An 18,898-nucleotide genomic window follows, 5' to 3' on the forward strand; every position below is an offset into this window, starting at 1 on the left:
GAACATTTATTACAAATTCTCATTTAAGTTTATTCAAAATTGTCAAAAAAAAAAAAAAAAGTGATAAACCAAATAAATTATTATTTTATTAACATATTTATAAACATTTTATTTTTAGTGTTACTTGACGCACCAAATTTAATCCACCTATTAAGAAAATTCGATCCATAAATTAAAAAAAAAATTCAATGATATACTAGGTGTGTTCAAATACTTTAACAAAACAAATTTAGTGATACATTAGCTTTATGTCAACCGTTTCTATCTTGAGATATTAAGCGTCTTAAATACATAGATTATAAATTTGATAATTTTAAAAAGTAAGGATCAAATTGAGAAAAACCATTAAAGATTATGGACTATATGATATGTTCAGTATTTTAAATAACACAACGATGTGTATCTATACCATGATTGGTATAAGCTCTTATAATGGACCGAACCTTTAAAATTAGTGGCCCAAACCCACTTGGTATTCTATCTACTCGACTCTTTTAATGTGAGGGTTGTCTTAGACTTTATAATCTAGATCCTTTATTTTAAAAATTTCATAGGTGGATATTTGAATTTCTTACTTTTTGATTGAATAATTTACGTTTTAATCAATTGAGCTACGTTTAAATTAAAAGTTAATCAACAAACTATCGTCAAAAAACCGTGCATTTGACTCATAACCGACCTCCTTTACATGGCAATATAATAAATTTATTTCCCAAAACTCACTTATATTCGAAGAAGAACAGTAAAAATTTGCTCGACGTCTATAATTGTCAGGTTGAAAACGAGATTTAAAATGTAACTTTGGCAATATTAGCTGTAAAGACATTTCGCTAATTCGGTAACTACCAAATTTGCGGCTCAACATTAATTTTACAACCATATATTTTTCTCCATTAACTATATTGTTTTATACTATGATCCAATATTATAATATATATACATATTTTTTTATTTTGCAATCTTCACGTCACGCATATATATTTTTTTTTATGTGTAAATAATCAACTTGTTTTAACAAATCTTAAAAATGGGTAATGATATCACAATATGGAAGATTTTTCAAAAAGAGAAAAAACGATAACCTCTAACTGTACTTTATTTATATATCAAATAGATCATTTAAAAAAAAGTCATTTAAAAGAATATATATTTTATTTAAAGTTTTTATTTTTTATTAGTTTCATGTACTTTTAAAATATCAATTTTAGTCCTTATATTTTCAGTTTTTGTTTATTTTGGTACCTATATTTTCAAAACATTCATTTTTGTCTCTATATTTTTATAAAAGGATTGTTTTTGTCCCTTAACTTTGTTTAATCATAATTTCAACATGACTCTATAACCAATATATTTATTAAAATATAGTCATTATTTTGTATTAAAGAATTTTATTGTGTATAAAAATTGTGTTAAAATTTTGTAAATGAGGATTAGAATGGTCACTTCAAAATTACAAGGATCAAAATGGACATTTTGTCCATTTTATACGTTTTGAAAGTATAGAGAATAAAATGATTTAAATGTATAAATACCAAAATGAACTAAAGATAAAATTATAATGAACAAAATAGAAGGTAAAATTTAATTATTTTTTTATATTTACTAAAAGAATAGAAACTAGTTTTGCACTTAATCATCATTAGTTTGTTTAATTTGACCAAACCCAATATCATCGTTTATATATAAATATATCTTAATATTTAATTTGTCTCCTAACCTATTAAATTTAAATGTAGAAGTCAGGACTTAGATCACTTATCCAATGTGAAGTTTTTTTTTTTTTTTTTTTTGACAATGATCTAATGTGAAGTAGATTTAAGTTTAATCCCGATATCAGTATTATGTGATTAAATCACTAATCATGAAATTAAGTTAACTAGTGTAGATTTATTCAATCACCTTATTTATTTACAATTTAATTTTTATATATTGCATTATCTATTTTCTATGACTTCAAATAAATGAAGGACAACTATTTAAAAATACATATAATTGTAACTTTTTGGCTTAAGATAAATCTCTTTTATCTTATCCCAACATTTTCAAACATTTTTGTTATAGTATTTGAATTCTGTATAAAAAAAGATATTTTAATTATTGCTTTTAGTACTGTAACTTCCATAAAAACCTCATATGATATAGATATGTCTCAAGAAATATGAAAGTTTTAGGTATCTGAAATTTAAATTCTAGAGAGAACGGATTATTTCAAATGAGGTATTTTTGGGATAAGATTAATAATATCCACAGAGATGATAGAGAGAAGAAAATAAAATAAAAATCAGATATAAATTTGGAAAAGAAAATTAATGGATTCAAAGATATTAGACGTAAATATCACCTTTCAAAAATGGAAAAGTTGAACTTTGACCAAAAAAAAAAAAGATAGAAATTTTTTTTTCTCACTTTCTCATTGGTTATTTCCCGAGAAAATCCAGGAGAATAGAAATAATTTCTTGATTAATATTTTAAGTAAAAAGAAAAAAAGACAACGAAAGAACGCGCAGGGATGTTCAAAATAAGCAATAATCCACTACGGGACTCCCCACGGGAACTAATATACTACGAAGACGTGGAGAGACATAATTGGCTGATACAACAAATCGACTTTTTACGACGAATCTAACGGCTGATGATTCTCAGGAAACGGGACGTCGTTGCAGGGGAATATTTGAGGTAGGGCAATAGTGTAATTTCGATGAGAGAGAAGGGTGGAATGGTAATATCACACGTGCCAGTGTAGTAATGGAAACCGAGGGCCTATTTATACGCGAAGACGAGCAAAATTTATCTTACAAAAAAAAAGAAAAAAAAGAGAATAGAGAGAGAAAGTAGAGAGATAGATAGAGAGAGAAAGGGGGGAGAGAGAGAGAGATTTGGTTCATTGATCGATGAGCAAATTGCTTCCAATTCAAATTCTCTCTCTCTTTCTCGCTGCTGTTTTTAATGAGAAAGAGAGGAGGGGAAATTATTAATAATCCGAAGATTTTCGGATTATAAAAAAAAATAAAGAGAGGGGAAAAGAAAACGAAAACAAAAAAAAAACCAGTAGGGTTTAATTTTTGTTTGTTTCTCGGGAAAATGGTGAGGGAATCGCCGAGAAAATGTTCGCATTGTGGATTGAACGGCCACAATTCGCGGACGTGTAGCAATTTTGCGAAGGGTAACAATTATTGCGTGAAGTTGTTCGGAGTGAATTTGATGGAAAATAATGACGAATCCATTCGGAAGAGTCTGAGCATGGGGAATTTGATCCACGCATGCAATAACGGCGTCGATCATAATAACGCCGCTGCCGCCGGCGCCGGGGCCAATAATGCCGGCGCCGGAGACGACGGTGGGTATCTTTCCGATGGGCTCATTCATAACAAGAAGCGCAAAGCCGCTCACGAGAGGAAGAAAGGTAAATGGTTGAATTATTTTGTTTTATTTTTATTTTTTGTTCCGATTGCATTTGAAAATTTTAGTTTATTTATGAGTGTTCTTATATTTTTGTTTTTCGTTGCAGAGATGCATTAATTGTGGAATTATATATATCTAAATCAATTGAGATTATTTATTTATTGAGAGGAAAATGATTAATATAGATTTTTGTATTTACAATGCATATTTATTCTTTTGTATCTTAGGAAGAGTGAATTGTTTTGTCAATAGTAATTGAAAACAACGTTACTTAACTGGTTGTAGTTGCAATCTTAGAGCTTATTTGATATGGGTCTGTTTGGTATCGTTGTCGTTTCTTATTTTATTATTTTTAATTTTATTGAAAAATCTAAGTATTCAACAACTATTTTACATTTTGTTTCAAAATTTTGGAAACGATAAAAACAAGTTTCTTGTTTTTTTTTTTCTCGTTTCCAATTTTATCTGGAAAAAAATTTGGAAACGATAAAAAGTTTGCTTCGTCATTCTCGAATCTATGTTGGGGTGATGCAATTATATTTTTCTTCACTAAAAAATAAGGAAACAAAAATAACAAATGGTAACATTATTGAATGAACCATAATATTTCTATTTCTTGGTCTTGTTTCCAGATTTTAGAAACATGAGCATTTGGTAATTGTTTTTACATTTCTTGTTTTATTTTTTAAAATCTCGAAACGAGAAACATAAAAAGTTTATTGCGCGAGAATTTGATTAGATGAGTTGTGAAATGATGATATGCAGGAAAGCCATGGAGTGAGGAGGAGCATAGAACATTTTTGGCTGGTTTGAAGAAGCTGGGGAAAGGGGATTGGAGAGGGATTTCAAAGAACTTTGTGACAACAAGAACACCAACCCAAGTAGCCAGCCATGCCCAAAAGTACTTTTTGAGGAAGATGAATGCAAATGACAAGAAGAAACGCAGAGCCAGTCTTTTTGACATGCCCGAAATCACCAAAGTACGTAGTAATCAGACTGTGTTTGGAAATAACCAAAATCACTTTTGTCATTGTCAAAATTACTCTCTTTCCATTAATCACGTCTGCCAAATTTAAAAAATAATTTTAAGAAAGTTTAATTAAAAAACTTTAAATCGATGATTTTGAAAAATCAATTACTCTCAAACACACTCTTACTCTTTATCTTTCAGTTTTAGTGCTTTTTTCAGAAACCATTCCGAAAAGAAGCGGAAATTAACTGGTGTTATTGTGATTGGTTTTACAATATATAGAACAATATTGTTGTTCCTCAAGATTGCAATAAGGCTTCATCGTCAATGAGTAGCGGTGAATCCTCTCAAATTCTACTGCCAAAGATCAGCTCTGAAAATCAACAACAGGTGAATTTTTTTTTCTTTTTTGAACCTTTTTCTTTCTAATTAAATTACATTACTGTGTATGAATAATAATATAATATTTTGGGATGAGCAGGTGAATAATTTACCAACACAACTCATCAATCGATTCCCTCATCTTTGTTTGGATTCTCCTCATTTTGTTCCTCCAGCAGCAGCCTCTGGTGTTGCAAATTTGCATGGGATTCCATACGTGGTAACAACACTAACACAACCCCTTTTTTAACTTTTTACAGTTTAATAATTACTGCACCTTTCACAGAATCACAGATGTTGTGTATATATATATATATATAATTAAATAATAAATTTGGGTTTTTTTTTTAAATTCCCTATAATAACTAAGTAGAAACTTGTTCCATAATAATTTTTTGGTATTAAAACTTTCACTTTTTCAATCTTAAATTTGTGTATTAATATTTTCCTAAAACACTCTTGTAAAGGATGTTTATGAAGTGATACTAAGGTTTTTTATCTTAAAGTTTTATTTCTAATTCTAACCTTGTCAAAAATATTTTTTGTGGGGTAGAATATGAATGAAAAAAATTAACAATTTAGAAAAAGTAATTTTCTTTTTAGATAGCCCTAGATTTATAGCCTTTTTAATAACTATTTCACTTTTAAAATTAAGCTTATATTAACTTTCACTGATGTATTCTTTTGTTTTGTTAAATAGTTTTTATTAACATTTTCACAATCTAGATCCGAATTTTAAAAACAACAAAGAAAAAAGTTTTCAAAACTCGTATTTTGTTAATGAAATTTTGTTTAGAATTCAAATATGTTTTTTTAGAGTAAAAAACGTGTATTGTACTAATTAAACTATAAAAAATACTAACAAATATGATTTTGAAACCTAACCCTTTTTTAATACAACATGTGAGCTGACCACAACTAACACACCTCAGCAATAATTAACATATATCTCGAATCAAGAGGTTGTGACGCATATTATATTAAAAAAAAAGAATACAACATTTGAGATGAAGTTTCAAGTTCATCCTGACCTTTTAGTCGAAGAATATGTGTCTTAACCAATTAAGCTATGGTGAGGTCGGCAGAAACTCAAACTTAAACTAACTTGACAAGTAGTGCATTCATATGTTTTTGGATATTGATTTGTGTGATGATGATGAAGAATGATGAATGATAGGTTGGAGTTTCCCCAAATGTGCCAATAATCCCATTGGTGAACATAGGAGGTAGTGTGATGACAGTGGGGAAAAGCAGCAGTCCAAATGCAACACTAATTTCCCATCCATCAGGGATTCCTCCATCTCCAAGATCCTCCCCTCACAGAACAACAACAGCAACAAAGTTGGAGTTGCAGTTGCAGTTGCAGCCCTCTGGTTTCGAGGCTTCAGATGCCTTGGAGCTCAAGATTGGACTCCCCCAATCTCCACAGCCCAAAAACCTCTCCTCCCACACTTCTGGAGGAGCCATTAGAGTCATTTGATGATCATATCATCATCAAACACACACACTATACATACATACATTCAATTCAACACTAAAACAAAAACAAAAACAAAATCAAAATCAAATTCAAATGTGTTTAATTTAATTTGTTGATTCTGCTCATGTTAGATCAAGAAAAATGTTGTTTTGTTTTGTTTCAAACAGAAATTAAAGTTTGTCTTTTTCCCTCTCGATATTACTTAGAAGTTATGTGATATTTTGCTTTAATTTGTAACCATATTACATGTATTATCCGATATAATTGAATTGTTTTCGTTCATGTTTGTTTTGTATCCTGTATGGTGCAAACATGGATCGTGCTTCAAAGTTATAATTAACCATTCAAATATCTGTGACTTGTCTCACAGGACAACTGCTTAAACCTTATGACATTTGGTGTTGAGAAATTCATAGGAATTAATTCTTAACGTAGGTGAGCCATAATGGAGTTTGAACTCATTCCTTTCAATTTACTCTAATCTTTTTGGACCAATGAATCATCCATGATAGTTTAAAAGTGAGAAATTTCACTCTATACACCATAGTTTTAATATGTATATTGGTCCAAGTAAATAGACCAATATACATCTCCATTATTTAGTTAGACAAATATTTGAATTCACACCTATTAGATTAGGTAAATGTCACGAATTTATTTCTATAAAGTGCCTCTATAAAGTGCCTCAACCACAGTTAGTCGTAAAGGCTACACCAACTCAAACATCATATCATCATATCTTAAGTCTTTTAAGAACCGACGTATTTAAAACGAGGTTAATCATCCTCTAACTAAGTGTTCTCGAGTTGCATAACTATATCGTCTTAAACATTCACCCAAACTATACCGACACATAGGAGCATTCTCTCGCTCATTTTGTCTAGACGATTATTAACTACTATTGATGCGTCTTTGCAACTAAACCCTTAATATATATTTAGGATCGAATCATTTAGACATCCACTCCTCAGAAACATTATATATTTAGTATAAAGCCTTTGAAGCCATTTGAGATAAAAATATATATATATATATAATGACCATCAACACAAAATAGAATGACACCACAAAGCTGAGCATTGTTAAGCTCCACTATTTTCTGTCTAAAGTCATACAAATATTAATGAGGCAAATAACCTGACAGTGGATTGAACTATACCTATAAATTAAAAGGTCCCCACAGCAGCTTAAAACAAGTATTGGAAAAAAGATGAAAGAATACCACTGCTTTGATAATACAGAAAGCCATTTTGTGACAATTAAAGGTCTTCATGGGATTCGGAAACTTCATAGAGAAAGAGATTCAAACGCACTTGATATTATGCGCACCGTGCATACTTGGAATATCGGTAGAAGCGACTAAGAGGAGCAGCATCCACCCTTCTGGTTAACGGGTTGCCCTTGTAGCTGCACTGTCGGAGGCCTCGCATTGTTTGCTGGCTGACTTGCCATCCTGTAAGAAGATGTAGGGAAAGAAAATTGGTAATTGTTCATCAAGTGGTCTATGAAGTTAAAATATCTGGTTTACTTTGTGCCTTCGACGTTACTAGCATTTTTCACACAAGCACATTCTGAGAGAGTGTGGGAGATACCTGTTCTTAATGTCGGCAGTCATGGCCATGAATGCCTGCTCGACATTGGTTGCATCTTTTGCACTCGTCTCCATAAATGGAATCCCAACCTCATCAGCAAATGCCTTTGGAAACGCAGTCGTTAATGAAATTTTTACTCATGCCTCCGAGGCTTTCAACAATTCCAGTCAACAAATATAAACTGAAAGAAAATATCACTTTTACCTTTGCTGATTCATATGACACTACTTTATTAGGGAGGTCACACTTATTGCCAACTAGAAGCTTGTTTACATTTTCGCTTGCATAACGGTCAATTTCGTTTAACCATTGCTTAACATTCTCAAAACTCTCCTGGTCTGTTACATCATAAACAATCTGAACCAACAGGATAAACAAACTCAGAGTTCTGTGACTAGAGAAAACTTGTATGCTGGAAGTTACAATACATAAAACTTACTATTATGCCATGTGCTCCACGGTAGTAGCTACTAGTGATGGTCCTAAAACGCTCCTGTCCTGCAGTGTCCCACTGAATACTACAGGAATCAGAGAAGAAAACTTACAGATTCATTATTTTTATTGATAAGGAGAGAGAGACTCACAATTTGAAGTTTAATTGTCTTTCCATCTTGCTCGACAGTGCGTATTTTCTAGAACATCAAAATCTTTAAGTGATCAGTTCACATGTATATAATTAAAAATAGAACCGGGATAAACTTCAAGGATCATAAAAGCTTACAAAATCAACTCCAATGGTGCTAATATAACTATCCAGGTATGAGTCATCCTGTATATAAGATACAAAAGAAACTAATTAGTCATCCTGTTTATGTTTATTGATGAATCTACAAGAAAATCAACCGTTCAAACAAGAAAAAAGGATTGGCACAGAGGCAGTTTAATAGCTGCCAAGATGAAGACGCACAAGAAAGCAATGTCTTCAGAACCATGAGAGTGTAAGTGAGGAATAGATAATGAAAAAGATGGATAACATGCCACTGATGCCACCGGCCCACAGATATGATAACATTTCTAAGGACTAAGATGCTCTCAAATTCAAGATCTTTGACTTCAATAACTTCCAGCATCTACATCCCAGTTCTCCATCTTTTATTTGAAAAGAACTTCTGGAGCTTCTTAATTCAAGCAAATGTTTCAATTATTATGGAAATAAACGCTAAAGTAAATACTAGGGTTAGAAAGTTGTCCCATGAAATTAGTTAAAGGTGCGTGCAAGCTGGCCTGGACGCTCATGGATATCAAATTAAAAAGGATGCACATGATTCATTTTCTTTGCATCCCTTTGAAGCTATAGGGATGAATTGATATATAACGAGCACTATGAGTCTAGATTCACTAATCCACAGTATAAGAATCTGAATGTAATAGGAGATAGACTATCTCAAACCCTTGAGATCAATGAAAGTGAAAGAGAGCATATATAGCATATAACCTATGAGTAACAAATGAAGAACGAAAAGTGATATGGTCATGAAACTTACAGCAAATCTCAATAGAAGACATGATTTGCCAACTCCAGAGTCTCCAATAAGCAAGAGCTTGAACAAGTAGTCACTATCAGAGAAAACCAAATTAAAAGTTTAAAATGGAGATGTTACGAACTCAACTACTCGAAATCTCCCAAAGAAATGCTAAATCAGAAACGCTGATCGGCAAATACTTGTAAGATTCTTCGAGGGATCTGTTTTGCACATTCTTAGCCAGCCAATTACACTAATAATCATTTGCTTGAATAAAAAACGATAAATACACACCCACAGGCGCAGAACCATGAGGTGATTATTTAAATCATAATGTTACGAATCCTTCAACTTGAGAAACCAAAAATCAAAGCAAGTGGGTGGTTCAGCCAAGTTAATCATGTCAATGGGAAACCAGTAGGAAGTAGAATAATTTTAATTTTATATATATAAATAGGGAGAAACAATGCCTTCGCATCTGAGAAAACAAAAATCATATTAATAGACAAAAAAATGTCTAATCCATATAAAATTCACGAAATGTTTGTCGACCACTTCAAATAGGAAAAGCAAATGGATGAAGACAAGGAAACTTATAAAGGAGTTGCTTCCATTTTCTCAACAAAATAACTAAAAAAAACACAAACCAACCTCGTTCAACGCTTCGAATTCTGCTTTATTTAACTGAACAAAAGCTTTGAATCAGTAGTGTCAATCAACCCAAAAACAAAAACAATCGAATTTCAACCACCCCATTACAAAATTTATTCCTCGTAAAGAAACATGCGAATCACAGATCCAAAGAACCGCAAAATTGACAAAAATAGGTCTTCCCAGAACAGATATAAGAACCAGCAAACATTAAACAAGAAAAAAAAGGAAAACTGAAACCAAGTTATTGAAACTACCCCCATATGATTTCTCGGCAAACAAACAAAAAACAAAAAATTGTTCAGATACAGGAATTACTTGAAAAAGAATCGATCAATAAAGCGACTTACTACTCAGGATTCATGATTGTTGGGCGAATGGTGATCTAGGAGGGAAATTTCAACCGGAGTTGAACCGGTCCAGGGAAATTCAGACCGGTCTGCGATCCACAGGGCAGAGATGAGAGATTTGAAGAGGGAGAGAGTGATAAAAGTTGAAGACAAAGCGAGAAGGTGAAATAAAGATTTGTAGAACTGGAGAGAGAGAGAGAGAGAGAGAGAGAGAAGAAAAGTTTGCAAATCACGTTTTAGCCACCGAACTTATTGAAATTGCATATTTCTCCTTAAACTCCGAATATTCGCAGTACAACCCCCTTCTTAGTGGGAGATGGAATGCACTACGCCTGAAAACAAATTATATCATGAATGAGTGAAATTTAAAAATAAAAATAAAAATAAAAAGTTTATGCGGGCCGGGCCCTAATCTAAATGGGCCAAGTGGACCCTGGCCCAACAAAATAAGCCCACAAACATCTGACTCAGAGGATCTGACAATTTTTTTGGGAAAAATTAGTTGGATGAGTTGCAGCTTGACATTGGTATGGAGTTGATGTTATTTTTATAAATATATGTTTTAATAGCAATTTATTGTATTAGAAAATAGATGCCACTAGCACTATATGTGAGGGAGATATCTATCTCAATTAGGCTCAAAAGTCAAGGAGGAAAATTAAAATCAGCACCTTTTAGGGAGATTTTAATTCAGAGATTTTTGTTTCTGATTGCAACGTATCAAGCCAACTTCCTCTAAGAAACGGGAATCTTTGAAGTAATGCAATCAGAAATGGAAATCTCTGAATTAAAATCTCTGGGAAAAGGTGCAGGCATTGATATGGAATTTTTTTTAAAAAAAAAAAGACACTCAAAAAATTGACCCAATTAATAGTCTTGGAACACATGGAATTGATCAATCTCATAATTTGGAATTGATCAATCTCATAATTTGTAATCGAAATTGGCCCTTTATGAGCGGAGGTTGGCTTAATTGGTATCAAAGGGCCAAAAATAAATATTATAAATATATTTTTAATATTCATGAATCTCACATCATTTTTAATATGATGCTGACGTAGCATATAGAAAGTATAGAAATATTTTCATATTGATAAAATTATAACTTACCCAGCATAGCACGGCAATAAATGCATATAACTTATTCACAGGACGTGGCTTGTAGCTCAACTATATTATGTTGTATAAGTTGGCTTAAGTAGTTCGTAGTCTATTCACTGTGATCGAGCATGAAGCTCAATAAAAGTCGTGTCATATCATATCATAAATGAGCTAGCCTTGTAGCAACCATTTTTATATGGTGCAGCACTGATACAAACCATTTCATTCAATAAATGAAATATATACAAATATAAAATGACATCTTAAAAGGTCCTAACCTCCATGTGTTAGAAGAGGCAGAGAATCAATATCAATACCAATACAAACTACAACAATTTAAACAACCGTATATAAATTTTGTCAACACAGACTCGGATCACATTGATTGATTTTTTTTTTTAATATGATTCTTCATTGAGTCAACGGCAACACACTGAAAACAAGATACTATACAATAACCATGAGCGAAGTATACAAGTAATGTTCATCACCTTCGAAAAGCATTGGCTTCAATTTCAGATTTACCCTGTGAATAGTACGTCCTACGGCGAATACTCTCCTCGATTGTTGAGCTTCCTCCCTTCTCAGCACCATACATTCGTTTCTGAGCAGCATCCAAGAAATTTTTGCCTGATGGCTCTGCAGCTTGTTTGGCTTCTAGGGCATCATCCTCAGCTGCCTTCTTCAAACGCCTCCATCTTTGCTCATCGTGTAACTCAGCATCCTGCTGCATCTCCCGCAGCCTAGCTGCACGCTCTTCTTCTGAAAGCTTATTAATGGTCCTACGATGCTTATGGCGTGACTCGTGAGGAGTTTCAGAAGAATTAGATTCATAAGATCTCAATTCCCCTACTCTTCTGCTGTTCTTTTCACTGCTAGCATAAGAATCTCTCTCTCTCTTTGATCTGTCATGATGTCTCTCTGCAGAACCATGAGTACTGGTTTTGGACGTCTTTCGATCTGACTGATCAGTCGAATGTGCAGCATATTTCGAGCCTCTGTCATGAACCCTCTCATTCTTAAAATCAGTTTTGCTCCTTCTATCTTCTGAATAAAAATGATCGTGTTTTGAACTTTTGTCACGATCATGTCTCCTCTGCCTCTCAGGGCTGGCGTTTTCAGAATCATAATCTCTTTCGGAAGAAAAATCTTTATGACGTTTGGATTTACTATGGTTGTGCTTCTTTCGTTTTCTTTTGTCATCAGGATTCTTTTCCTTGTGTTTTTCCACTTTAACCTACATATATATTAAATGGAATCCTCAGGTCCAAACTTAAAGTCAAATAAGGGAAAGAGCTTGCAGCATTCAACGATATCAGTTGAAAGAGATATTCTATCACAAGAACCGTAATGATCATATGGAACATTCTAAATTCTTTTAACAAAAGCTTCCACTTTCTAGACTATTGACCGGTCATGACGATATATAGAAAGAAATTTCAGATCATAGATTCATCTTTAGCTCCTATCCTAAGGGTCAGACATGCAGAGATATCCATTACATCAACTCAAAAGGATAACTTAGAATTAAGATAAGCCACCAACTTTCTCTACCACATAGTAGTGTCTATAGAAAAGTTCAGAGAATTTCCCAGACAAATACTGAATGAAAGGATATTTCCATATAATTTCCATGGCCCCTGTTATAACAATAAAAGTCCTAGAACTTAATAGCGTTTAAAGCAACATATGGAGAAGATAAAACAGTAGGAGAAAAAACATGTGAACTTACAGTTTTGCGAATCATAGCCATCTGAATGGGGTTATTCTTTACACGTGCAAGAGCTTCTTGCTCACGCTGCCGAATGATAAGCAAAGGATCAGAATGGAGCTTCCTCCATGAATCATTGGCAGAATGAGGCTTGTTCTCAAACAAAGCTCCGGGAGCAGCAGCTTCCTGCAGAAACAACACAAAAGTGTGTCAAGGTCAAACCTGCAGTGTGAAGAGATAGCAAGAGCACACAAGTTAACAAAACAAAGCCAACAAGAGAGAAAATACCTTGGAGCTAGATGGTTCAGTGGTGGCCACAATAGCAGATGTACTTGGCAGGGTTTCGAGACTCTTAAATCCATCAGAACTACTACCTTTCCCGACTGCCAAACCCGACTCATAAAGAAAATCCAATCTCTCTTGCTTCCTAGAACACCATAATCGACGAAAAAATCGAATATTAGTAAAACCAGTTGCACAAATTAAACCCTAATCCATCGCTGCACAATAACTCTAACCTAGGGCACACCTTCAATTCAATCTTCATCCATTCAGCAATCAAATTTGAAACTCATAGACTAGCAATTAAATATACAATCTGCAAACTAAAGGATAGAGGACAGAGAAGAAAGAAAAAAGAAAAACATACGGAACAAGTCCGGCCTGTTCTTGAAGAAGACGAAACTCTTGGCGCTCTTTCTCCTCCTGGATCTGCTTTCGAAGCTCGTCCAACTTCTTCTGCTCAGCCTCGTGCTTTTGCTCCGCCTTCCACACGTTTTCTATGTTCCGGAGACTACCGGTGTGCCATCCTTTCTTGTTCAGAAACTTCAACGCCATGTCTCTAACCTTCCTCCAAAATTTTCCACAACCGGCACAATGGTTTTGTTAAGAAGAAATCAAAGTTTCGGAATAGGAATCGGATCGTTGCCGCCACCGCCTATGCGAGCCCGCAAAATTTTTGGCTCACCAATAATCTGATTGGGGCCCAAAATGATTTAGGAAAAAGAATTTAAATTACATATATAATATATATTTATATACAGAAAATTGTGTATGGACATAACATAAGCTATGACTACCACAGCAGGGTAGTCATAACACTCCAATTAAAGACACCCATGCAAGATGTATTATGCTCCGAGGAAAATACCAGTAAGGGGAATCAAAAGCCATCAAGCTATTGAAAGAACTCAAATAATAAAATCAAAGACATTGTGATCCCAAAAATCAAACTATAAAACATTTCCTTGAATTGCAACATATAAAACCTCATATTATCATAAATGATGCAAAAAACAGACTCAATAATCAAAAGCATAAGCATAAACATAAAGACACCAACTCGTTCAAATAATGAAACCATATGTACATGACATAAGCTATGACTACCTGCATGATAATCACAACAATTGTATCAAAACCAGCACAAATAAGTTTATCAACTCTCTATCAATGCTTTATGAACATATAAACAACTCAAGTTCTCATAACTTGTGAATATAAATAACTAAACTTACAAAATGAACACAAAGACACCAACATGCAAAAATTTAGAAATTCAAAACATGAAAAATAGACAATAGCACAGCCGTAGCATAAGTACATGCACAATTTTTCTGGACTAATTTCCCTCTAAGAGCCTTAAAAGCCATAAATTTCTAGCCTCATCCCTGTCTTTTCCATAATCCTACTGATATCATATCAAGGGGTGAAATGTAGATTTTTAGGTTGTACACTTTGACTACATAAGATAAAGAAGAACATTAAAAAAAACAAAAACATAACAATTCAGTTCAGCTAATAAAAATTTAGCTAAACGGTTAAAAATTTACTTAATTGTTACTAATTAATATCAACTAAATGGTTAAGATAAATTATTTGGATAGGAAATTGTTAAGATAAATTCATTGTTATTAAATATCATAAAGGGGCATAGGACTCAATTTACTCCATAGCTGGAATAAAAAAGAACTAGAACACAACAAACTCATAATCTAGTTCAACCAAGCCCCACAATTCAGTTTCCAAAATTACAACAATCTGGATCATCTCTACACCACCCAAAACATTTTATTCTTGTTTGCAAAATGTTAGTAATTTCCAACTCAAACAGAAGCCATCAGAAATGAATCCCTCTTTCATTCCTCGAAAGCAAGACTAGATCAGAGACACAGAGATAACAAAAGAATCTCAAATCTTATGTCCATGTATCGCTCTACCTCGAAATGTATGTTATTGATTTCTAACAGTCACTATCCAATCGATCTGGACTCTTTGACTCAGCAGATCGTATCCAAACCCCACGCCTCTGCCTCTCCGTAATATCACTCCCAATTTTTTTTAATTAAAAAAGAGTAAAATGGATGTCCAAATCTGTGTGCTGCACTTTGTAAAACAACTAAATGAAAACAGAGCATGAAATGCAACTCGCGTACCGAAAACGGCAACGGTGAATTCACGAACGAAGTGACCTTCTTATAGATCTGAACCGAAAACGGCAAACTCACGAACGAAGAGACCCACGGCGTACTCACGGCGACTGGACAGCGGCGATGGACTACGGCGACTGCAACTTGCGACTGGGCGACGGCGGCTGGCTTCGAGGGAGAGGGAGGAGATAAATTTTGCCCTAATTTTAGATGACTTTCAGAGAAGTCTTCGGCACGATTTTTAAATATTATATATTAATGTCTAAACTGATAATAAATTATTATCGTAATTTTGTATTAATTGTTGAACATAAGTATGATAACTCAAAAAAAAAATTAACATCTAACCTATTGTATAGCTTCAAATAAATTTGTAAAAATCTAAAAAAAAAAGCTTCAAATAAATGTATAGAGGTATATTTACTCATCAAGGAAATGAACAAACATTGTACTAAAAAAACAAACAAACATGTTTATATTAGTTTTTATTAAACAAATTTATAAATAAACAATCTTAAATCATTTTTTATGTGCATTTTAAGGCTAAAAAATAACATTTGAAATTGTGTGAATTAAAAGGAATGATGAAAGTTTATCAACCATAATAAGGTTTAGTTTTAAAAATACAATTTTATATAAGTAAATTTTAAATGCAGATATTTTAAAATTTTATACGAAAACTAGGCTTTTGTTCCCTAAGGTGCTTCTTGAGATTTAAATTTAATTTCAATATGATTCTTGAGTTTAAAAAATGAGATGGTTGGTTCTTAAATTTTAGTTTTTAATTGGCCCGTTAGTTTTGAATTTGGTTCCTAACAAAACCATAATGTGTGACAGTTAATAGTTTGATTACTACTTCTAAGGGGTAGTTTAGTTGGCAAGGGATTGAGACTTCTTGATCGTACTGATTTGGAAGTCTCAAGTTCGGATGTTTTAGTGAGCTTAATACCAAAACTTTTGATATTTCTTTGATCTGAGCTTTGGGGCGGACGCAGATACCTTTGATATAGAGGAGCAAAAATTCGACTCCCAATTATCAAAAAGTTAATTGCTAAGAAACTTGAATCACATTGTAAATTATAATGTAGTTCATTTGAATGTTAAGATGGAGATGATAAAAAGGAAGGGTTGTGGTACTATCAAGATGACATAATAAATGTAGGCAAAAAGGTCAATTCTAATTATACTTTTGAAACTAAATATGCCACTTTTTTAAATCTATAAGACTAATTTGAAACAAAATTTAAATTTGAAAGACAAAAATAGTTTTTTTAATTTTAAGGACCAAATACAAACAAAGTATGAGATAAAAAGTCTATTTTATTATTTTATTTTGATTTGTAAATTACATTGTTCTGACAATCAATAAATTTTGCCGTATTACAAAATTATAATGTACTTCCAAAATTCTTTGTAAATCTCTGTGATTTTTTTCAATGAAGTAGTGAATAGTTCCATAGTTAGATTACTTTAATGATCTTTTACTAAATGCAATTTTAATATATATAGGGGAATCTTCTCAGTTTATATATATATATATATATATATATAGGAGAATCTTCTATAGATTTAATTAATTTCTTATTTTTTGCAAAAATGAAATTAGTCATCAATCTTTTAAGTACTTTATCCACTCAATAATTAAGCTTAAATTAATAATTAATTTATTAAATTATGTCAATTTATTATTTTTCTCATTATTTGTCAAATACATACATCTAAAATAATGGATAGAAAAATTTACAATCTTGATCCAATCACAAAATAAACATCATTTAGAACCTACAATATTTAACATTGAACTAATGGTAGAAAGTCAAATGAGTCTTAATGAAAGAGTCCTCCAAACAAGTCTACCGTATTAATAAAGTCAAATTGATTCAAAATTCTAGATAATTATAACTTTAAATTAGTTATAATATACAATAATGTACTACATGAACAATAACATTAGATTCAAAGATGTATAGACATAGAGAGTGTCAACTCGCGTAACATGAACATCAGTGAGTATTTAATATCTCGAAAATCTAAAAATTCTTCTACAAGATTCATCCGTAGAGATAAGTCAAGACCTAAGATAGGACGGAAAGGTGAGAAGGAATAGGGTCAAATAAATCTCTTGATCTTGAGGATAGAGGATGGATCATCAAGTTGGTTTGAATGGTGAGAGGAGGCTGTGTCCAAAATTGGAATTTCACTCTCAAGTTCTCCTTCTATTGTCAATCCTTCTATTCTTGCTGCAATTGTTTCCCCTCTCATCCCCACATCTATTTCTGCACATCAAAAACCATAGATTCAGAAAAAATAAATTAAAAAAATAATCAAATATATAAATTCAAAATGCTCTAGAATTTTGATCAACATTCTATATTTCTTTTCGTTTTATAATATTACACGTGTTTCAGCAAAAAAAAAAAAAGGTGATGAAATTGAAATTGGGTTGAGAACATAAAATTATAACTTTACTTTTAAAATTTTTTTAAATTATAATTAATTTTTATTTTTTATAAACTCAAAATTCAGCTGAAAGGTTAAAAATAATACTTATAGTATTATTAATTATTATAACATTTGAATTAATGATATATATTTTTCTTTGAATATAGACTCATCCCTACGAAGAGACAAAATTATCAGTATGAATACGTGGATTTGAGTGTAGAAATCATAGGTTTATGTTGATTTTTAAATCCAAAATTTCAATATCACTTCACATGAATTTTTTATTTTTGGTAAAATAATGTTATTATTTATTTCACTGTAGCGTGGTAGATAAATATATAAATTACCTTAAAAAGAAAAATCTCATTCGTCGAACAAAGAAGAGAACTATATAAAAAAAAAATATTGCAATAAAATCATGAAACAAATTAAAATTTAGTTTGGTCCAAATTATATAAATGAAATATGAATAAACCCTTTTTCTTCTTCTCGGAAGAACTGAAAGGGCTGGATTTGTTGGATTAATGGATAATTTTCAGTTACAGAAGAGGGAATTTTCCTTTCACTTTCCAGGAAAATCAATGGCGGGACGGAAAGATTCAAGGAAGCAGAATTCGGAACCTACCTGCGTCATGATCAATTTCTTACCTGGATTGGAGAAGAACCAGAGAACAATGGCGCAGAGAAGCAAAACGAGAGGAATCACATGCACAGCAGTTTCAGCGAACTTGACTCGCGCTTTCTCTCGCTTCACCATCACAGCGACGGGATCGTTCGTCGGCAGCTCATTAGCGCCAAACGACGACGACAATCCCAATGCCTGATCGGGCTTGGAGGACAGCACCAGCGCCGGGGACGACCGCGAGTAGTATTCGTCGGAGAATCGGTTCCAGCTCACCGATCGGTACATTTTTTTTTCCTTT

The 18,898-nt window shown here is 32.5% G+C and overlaps 4 protein-coding genes across 4 annotated transcripts; 1 reads left to right on the plus strand and 3 right to left on the minus strand.

Annotated features, from left to right (window-relative positions):
* The first annotated feature begins 2,801 nt into the window (after positions 1 to 2,801).
* On the plus strand, positions 2,802 to 6,519 carry LOC111011622 (myb-like transcription factor family protein). The gene is made up of 5 exons (XM_022285473.2): positions 2,802 to 3,403; positions 4,168 to 4,382; positions 4,655 to 4,762; positions 4,854 to 4,973; positions 5,931 to 6,519. The coding sequence occupies exons 1-5, from the start codon at positions 3,082 to 3,084 to the stop codon at positions 6,231 to 6,233; spliced, it is 1,068 nt and encodes a 355-aa protein (XP_022141165.1). The 5' UTR covers positions 2,802 to 3,081; the 3' UTR covers positions 6,234 to 6,519.
* A 773-nt stretch (positions 6,520 to 7,292) lies between these two features.
* Positions 7,293 to 10,493, minus strand: LOC111011680 (ras-related protein RABD2c). Its single transcript, XM_022285540.1, has 8 exons — positions 10,290 to 10,493; positions 9,310 to 9,382; positions 8,547 to 8,594; positions 8,410 to 8,457; positions 8,265 to 8,336; positions 8,030 to 8,182; positions 7,826 to 7,929; positions 7,293 to 7,686 (listed from the first exon to the last, which is right to left on the minus strand). The coding sequence occupies exons 1-8, from the start codon at positions 10,301 to 10,303 to the stop codon at positions 7,593 to 7,595; spliced, it is 606 nt and encodes a 201-aa protein (XP_022141232.1). The 5' UTR covers positions 10,304 to 10,493; the 3' UTR covers positions 7,293 to 7,592.
* Positions 10,494 to 11,598: 1,105 nt separating this feature from the next.
* On the minus strand, positions 11,599 to 15,760 carry LOC111011671 (uncharacterized). The gene is made up of 5 exons (XM_022285527.2): positions 15,537 to 15,760; positions 13,751 to 14,075; positions 13,390 to 13,528; positions 13,123 to 13,287; positions 11,599 to 12,627 (listed from the first exon to the last, which is right to left on the minus strand). The coding sequence occupies exons 2-5, from the start codon at positions 13,936 to 13,938 to the stop codon at positions 11,878 to 11,880; spliced, it is 1,242 nt and encodes a 413-aa protein (XP_022141219.1). The 5' UTR covers positions 13,939 to 14,075; positions 15,537 to 15,760; the 3' UTR covers positions 11,599 to 11,877.
* Positions 15,761 to 17,527: 1,767 nt separating this feature from the next.
* LOC111011394 (uncharacterized) lies at positions 17,528 to 18,890 on the minus strand. Its single transcript, XM_022285123.2, has 2 exons — positions 18,624 to 18,890; positions 17,528 to 17,806 (listed from the first exon to the last, which is right to left on the minus strand). The coding sequence occupies exons 1-2, from the start codon at positions 18,883 to 18,885 to the stop codon at positions 17,640 to 17,642; spliced, it is 429 nt and encodes a 142-aa protein (XP_022140815.1). The 5' UTR covers positions 18,886 to 18,890; the 3' UTR covers positions 17,528 to 17,639.
* Between the last annotated feature and the right edge of the window lie 8 nt (positions 18,891 to 18,898).

Source organism: Momordica charantia, assembly GCF_013281855.1.
Source record: "Momordica charantia cultivar OHB3-1 chromosome 10 unlocalized genomic scaffold, Mcharantia_2.0 BLBB01000010.1, whole genome shotgun sequence".
Taxonomy (NCBI): Eukaryota; Viridiplantae; Streptophyta; class Magnoliopsida; order Cucurbitales; family Cucurbitaceae; genus Momordica; species Momordica charantia.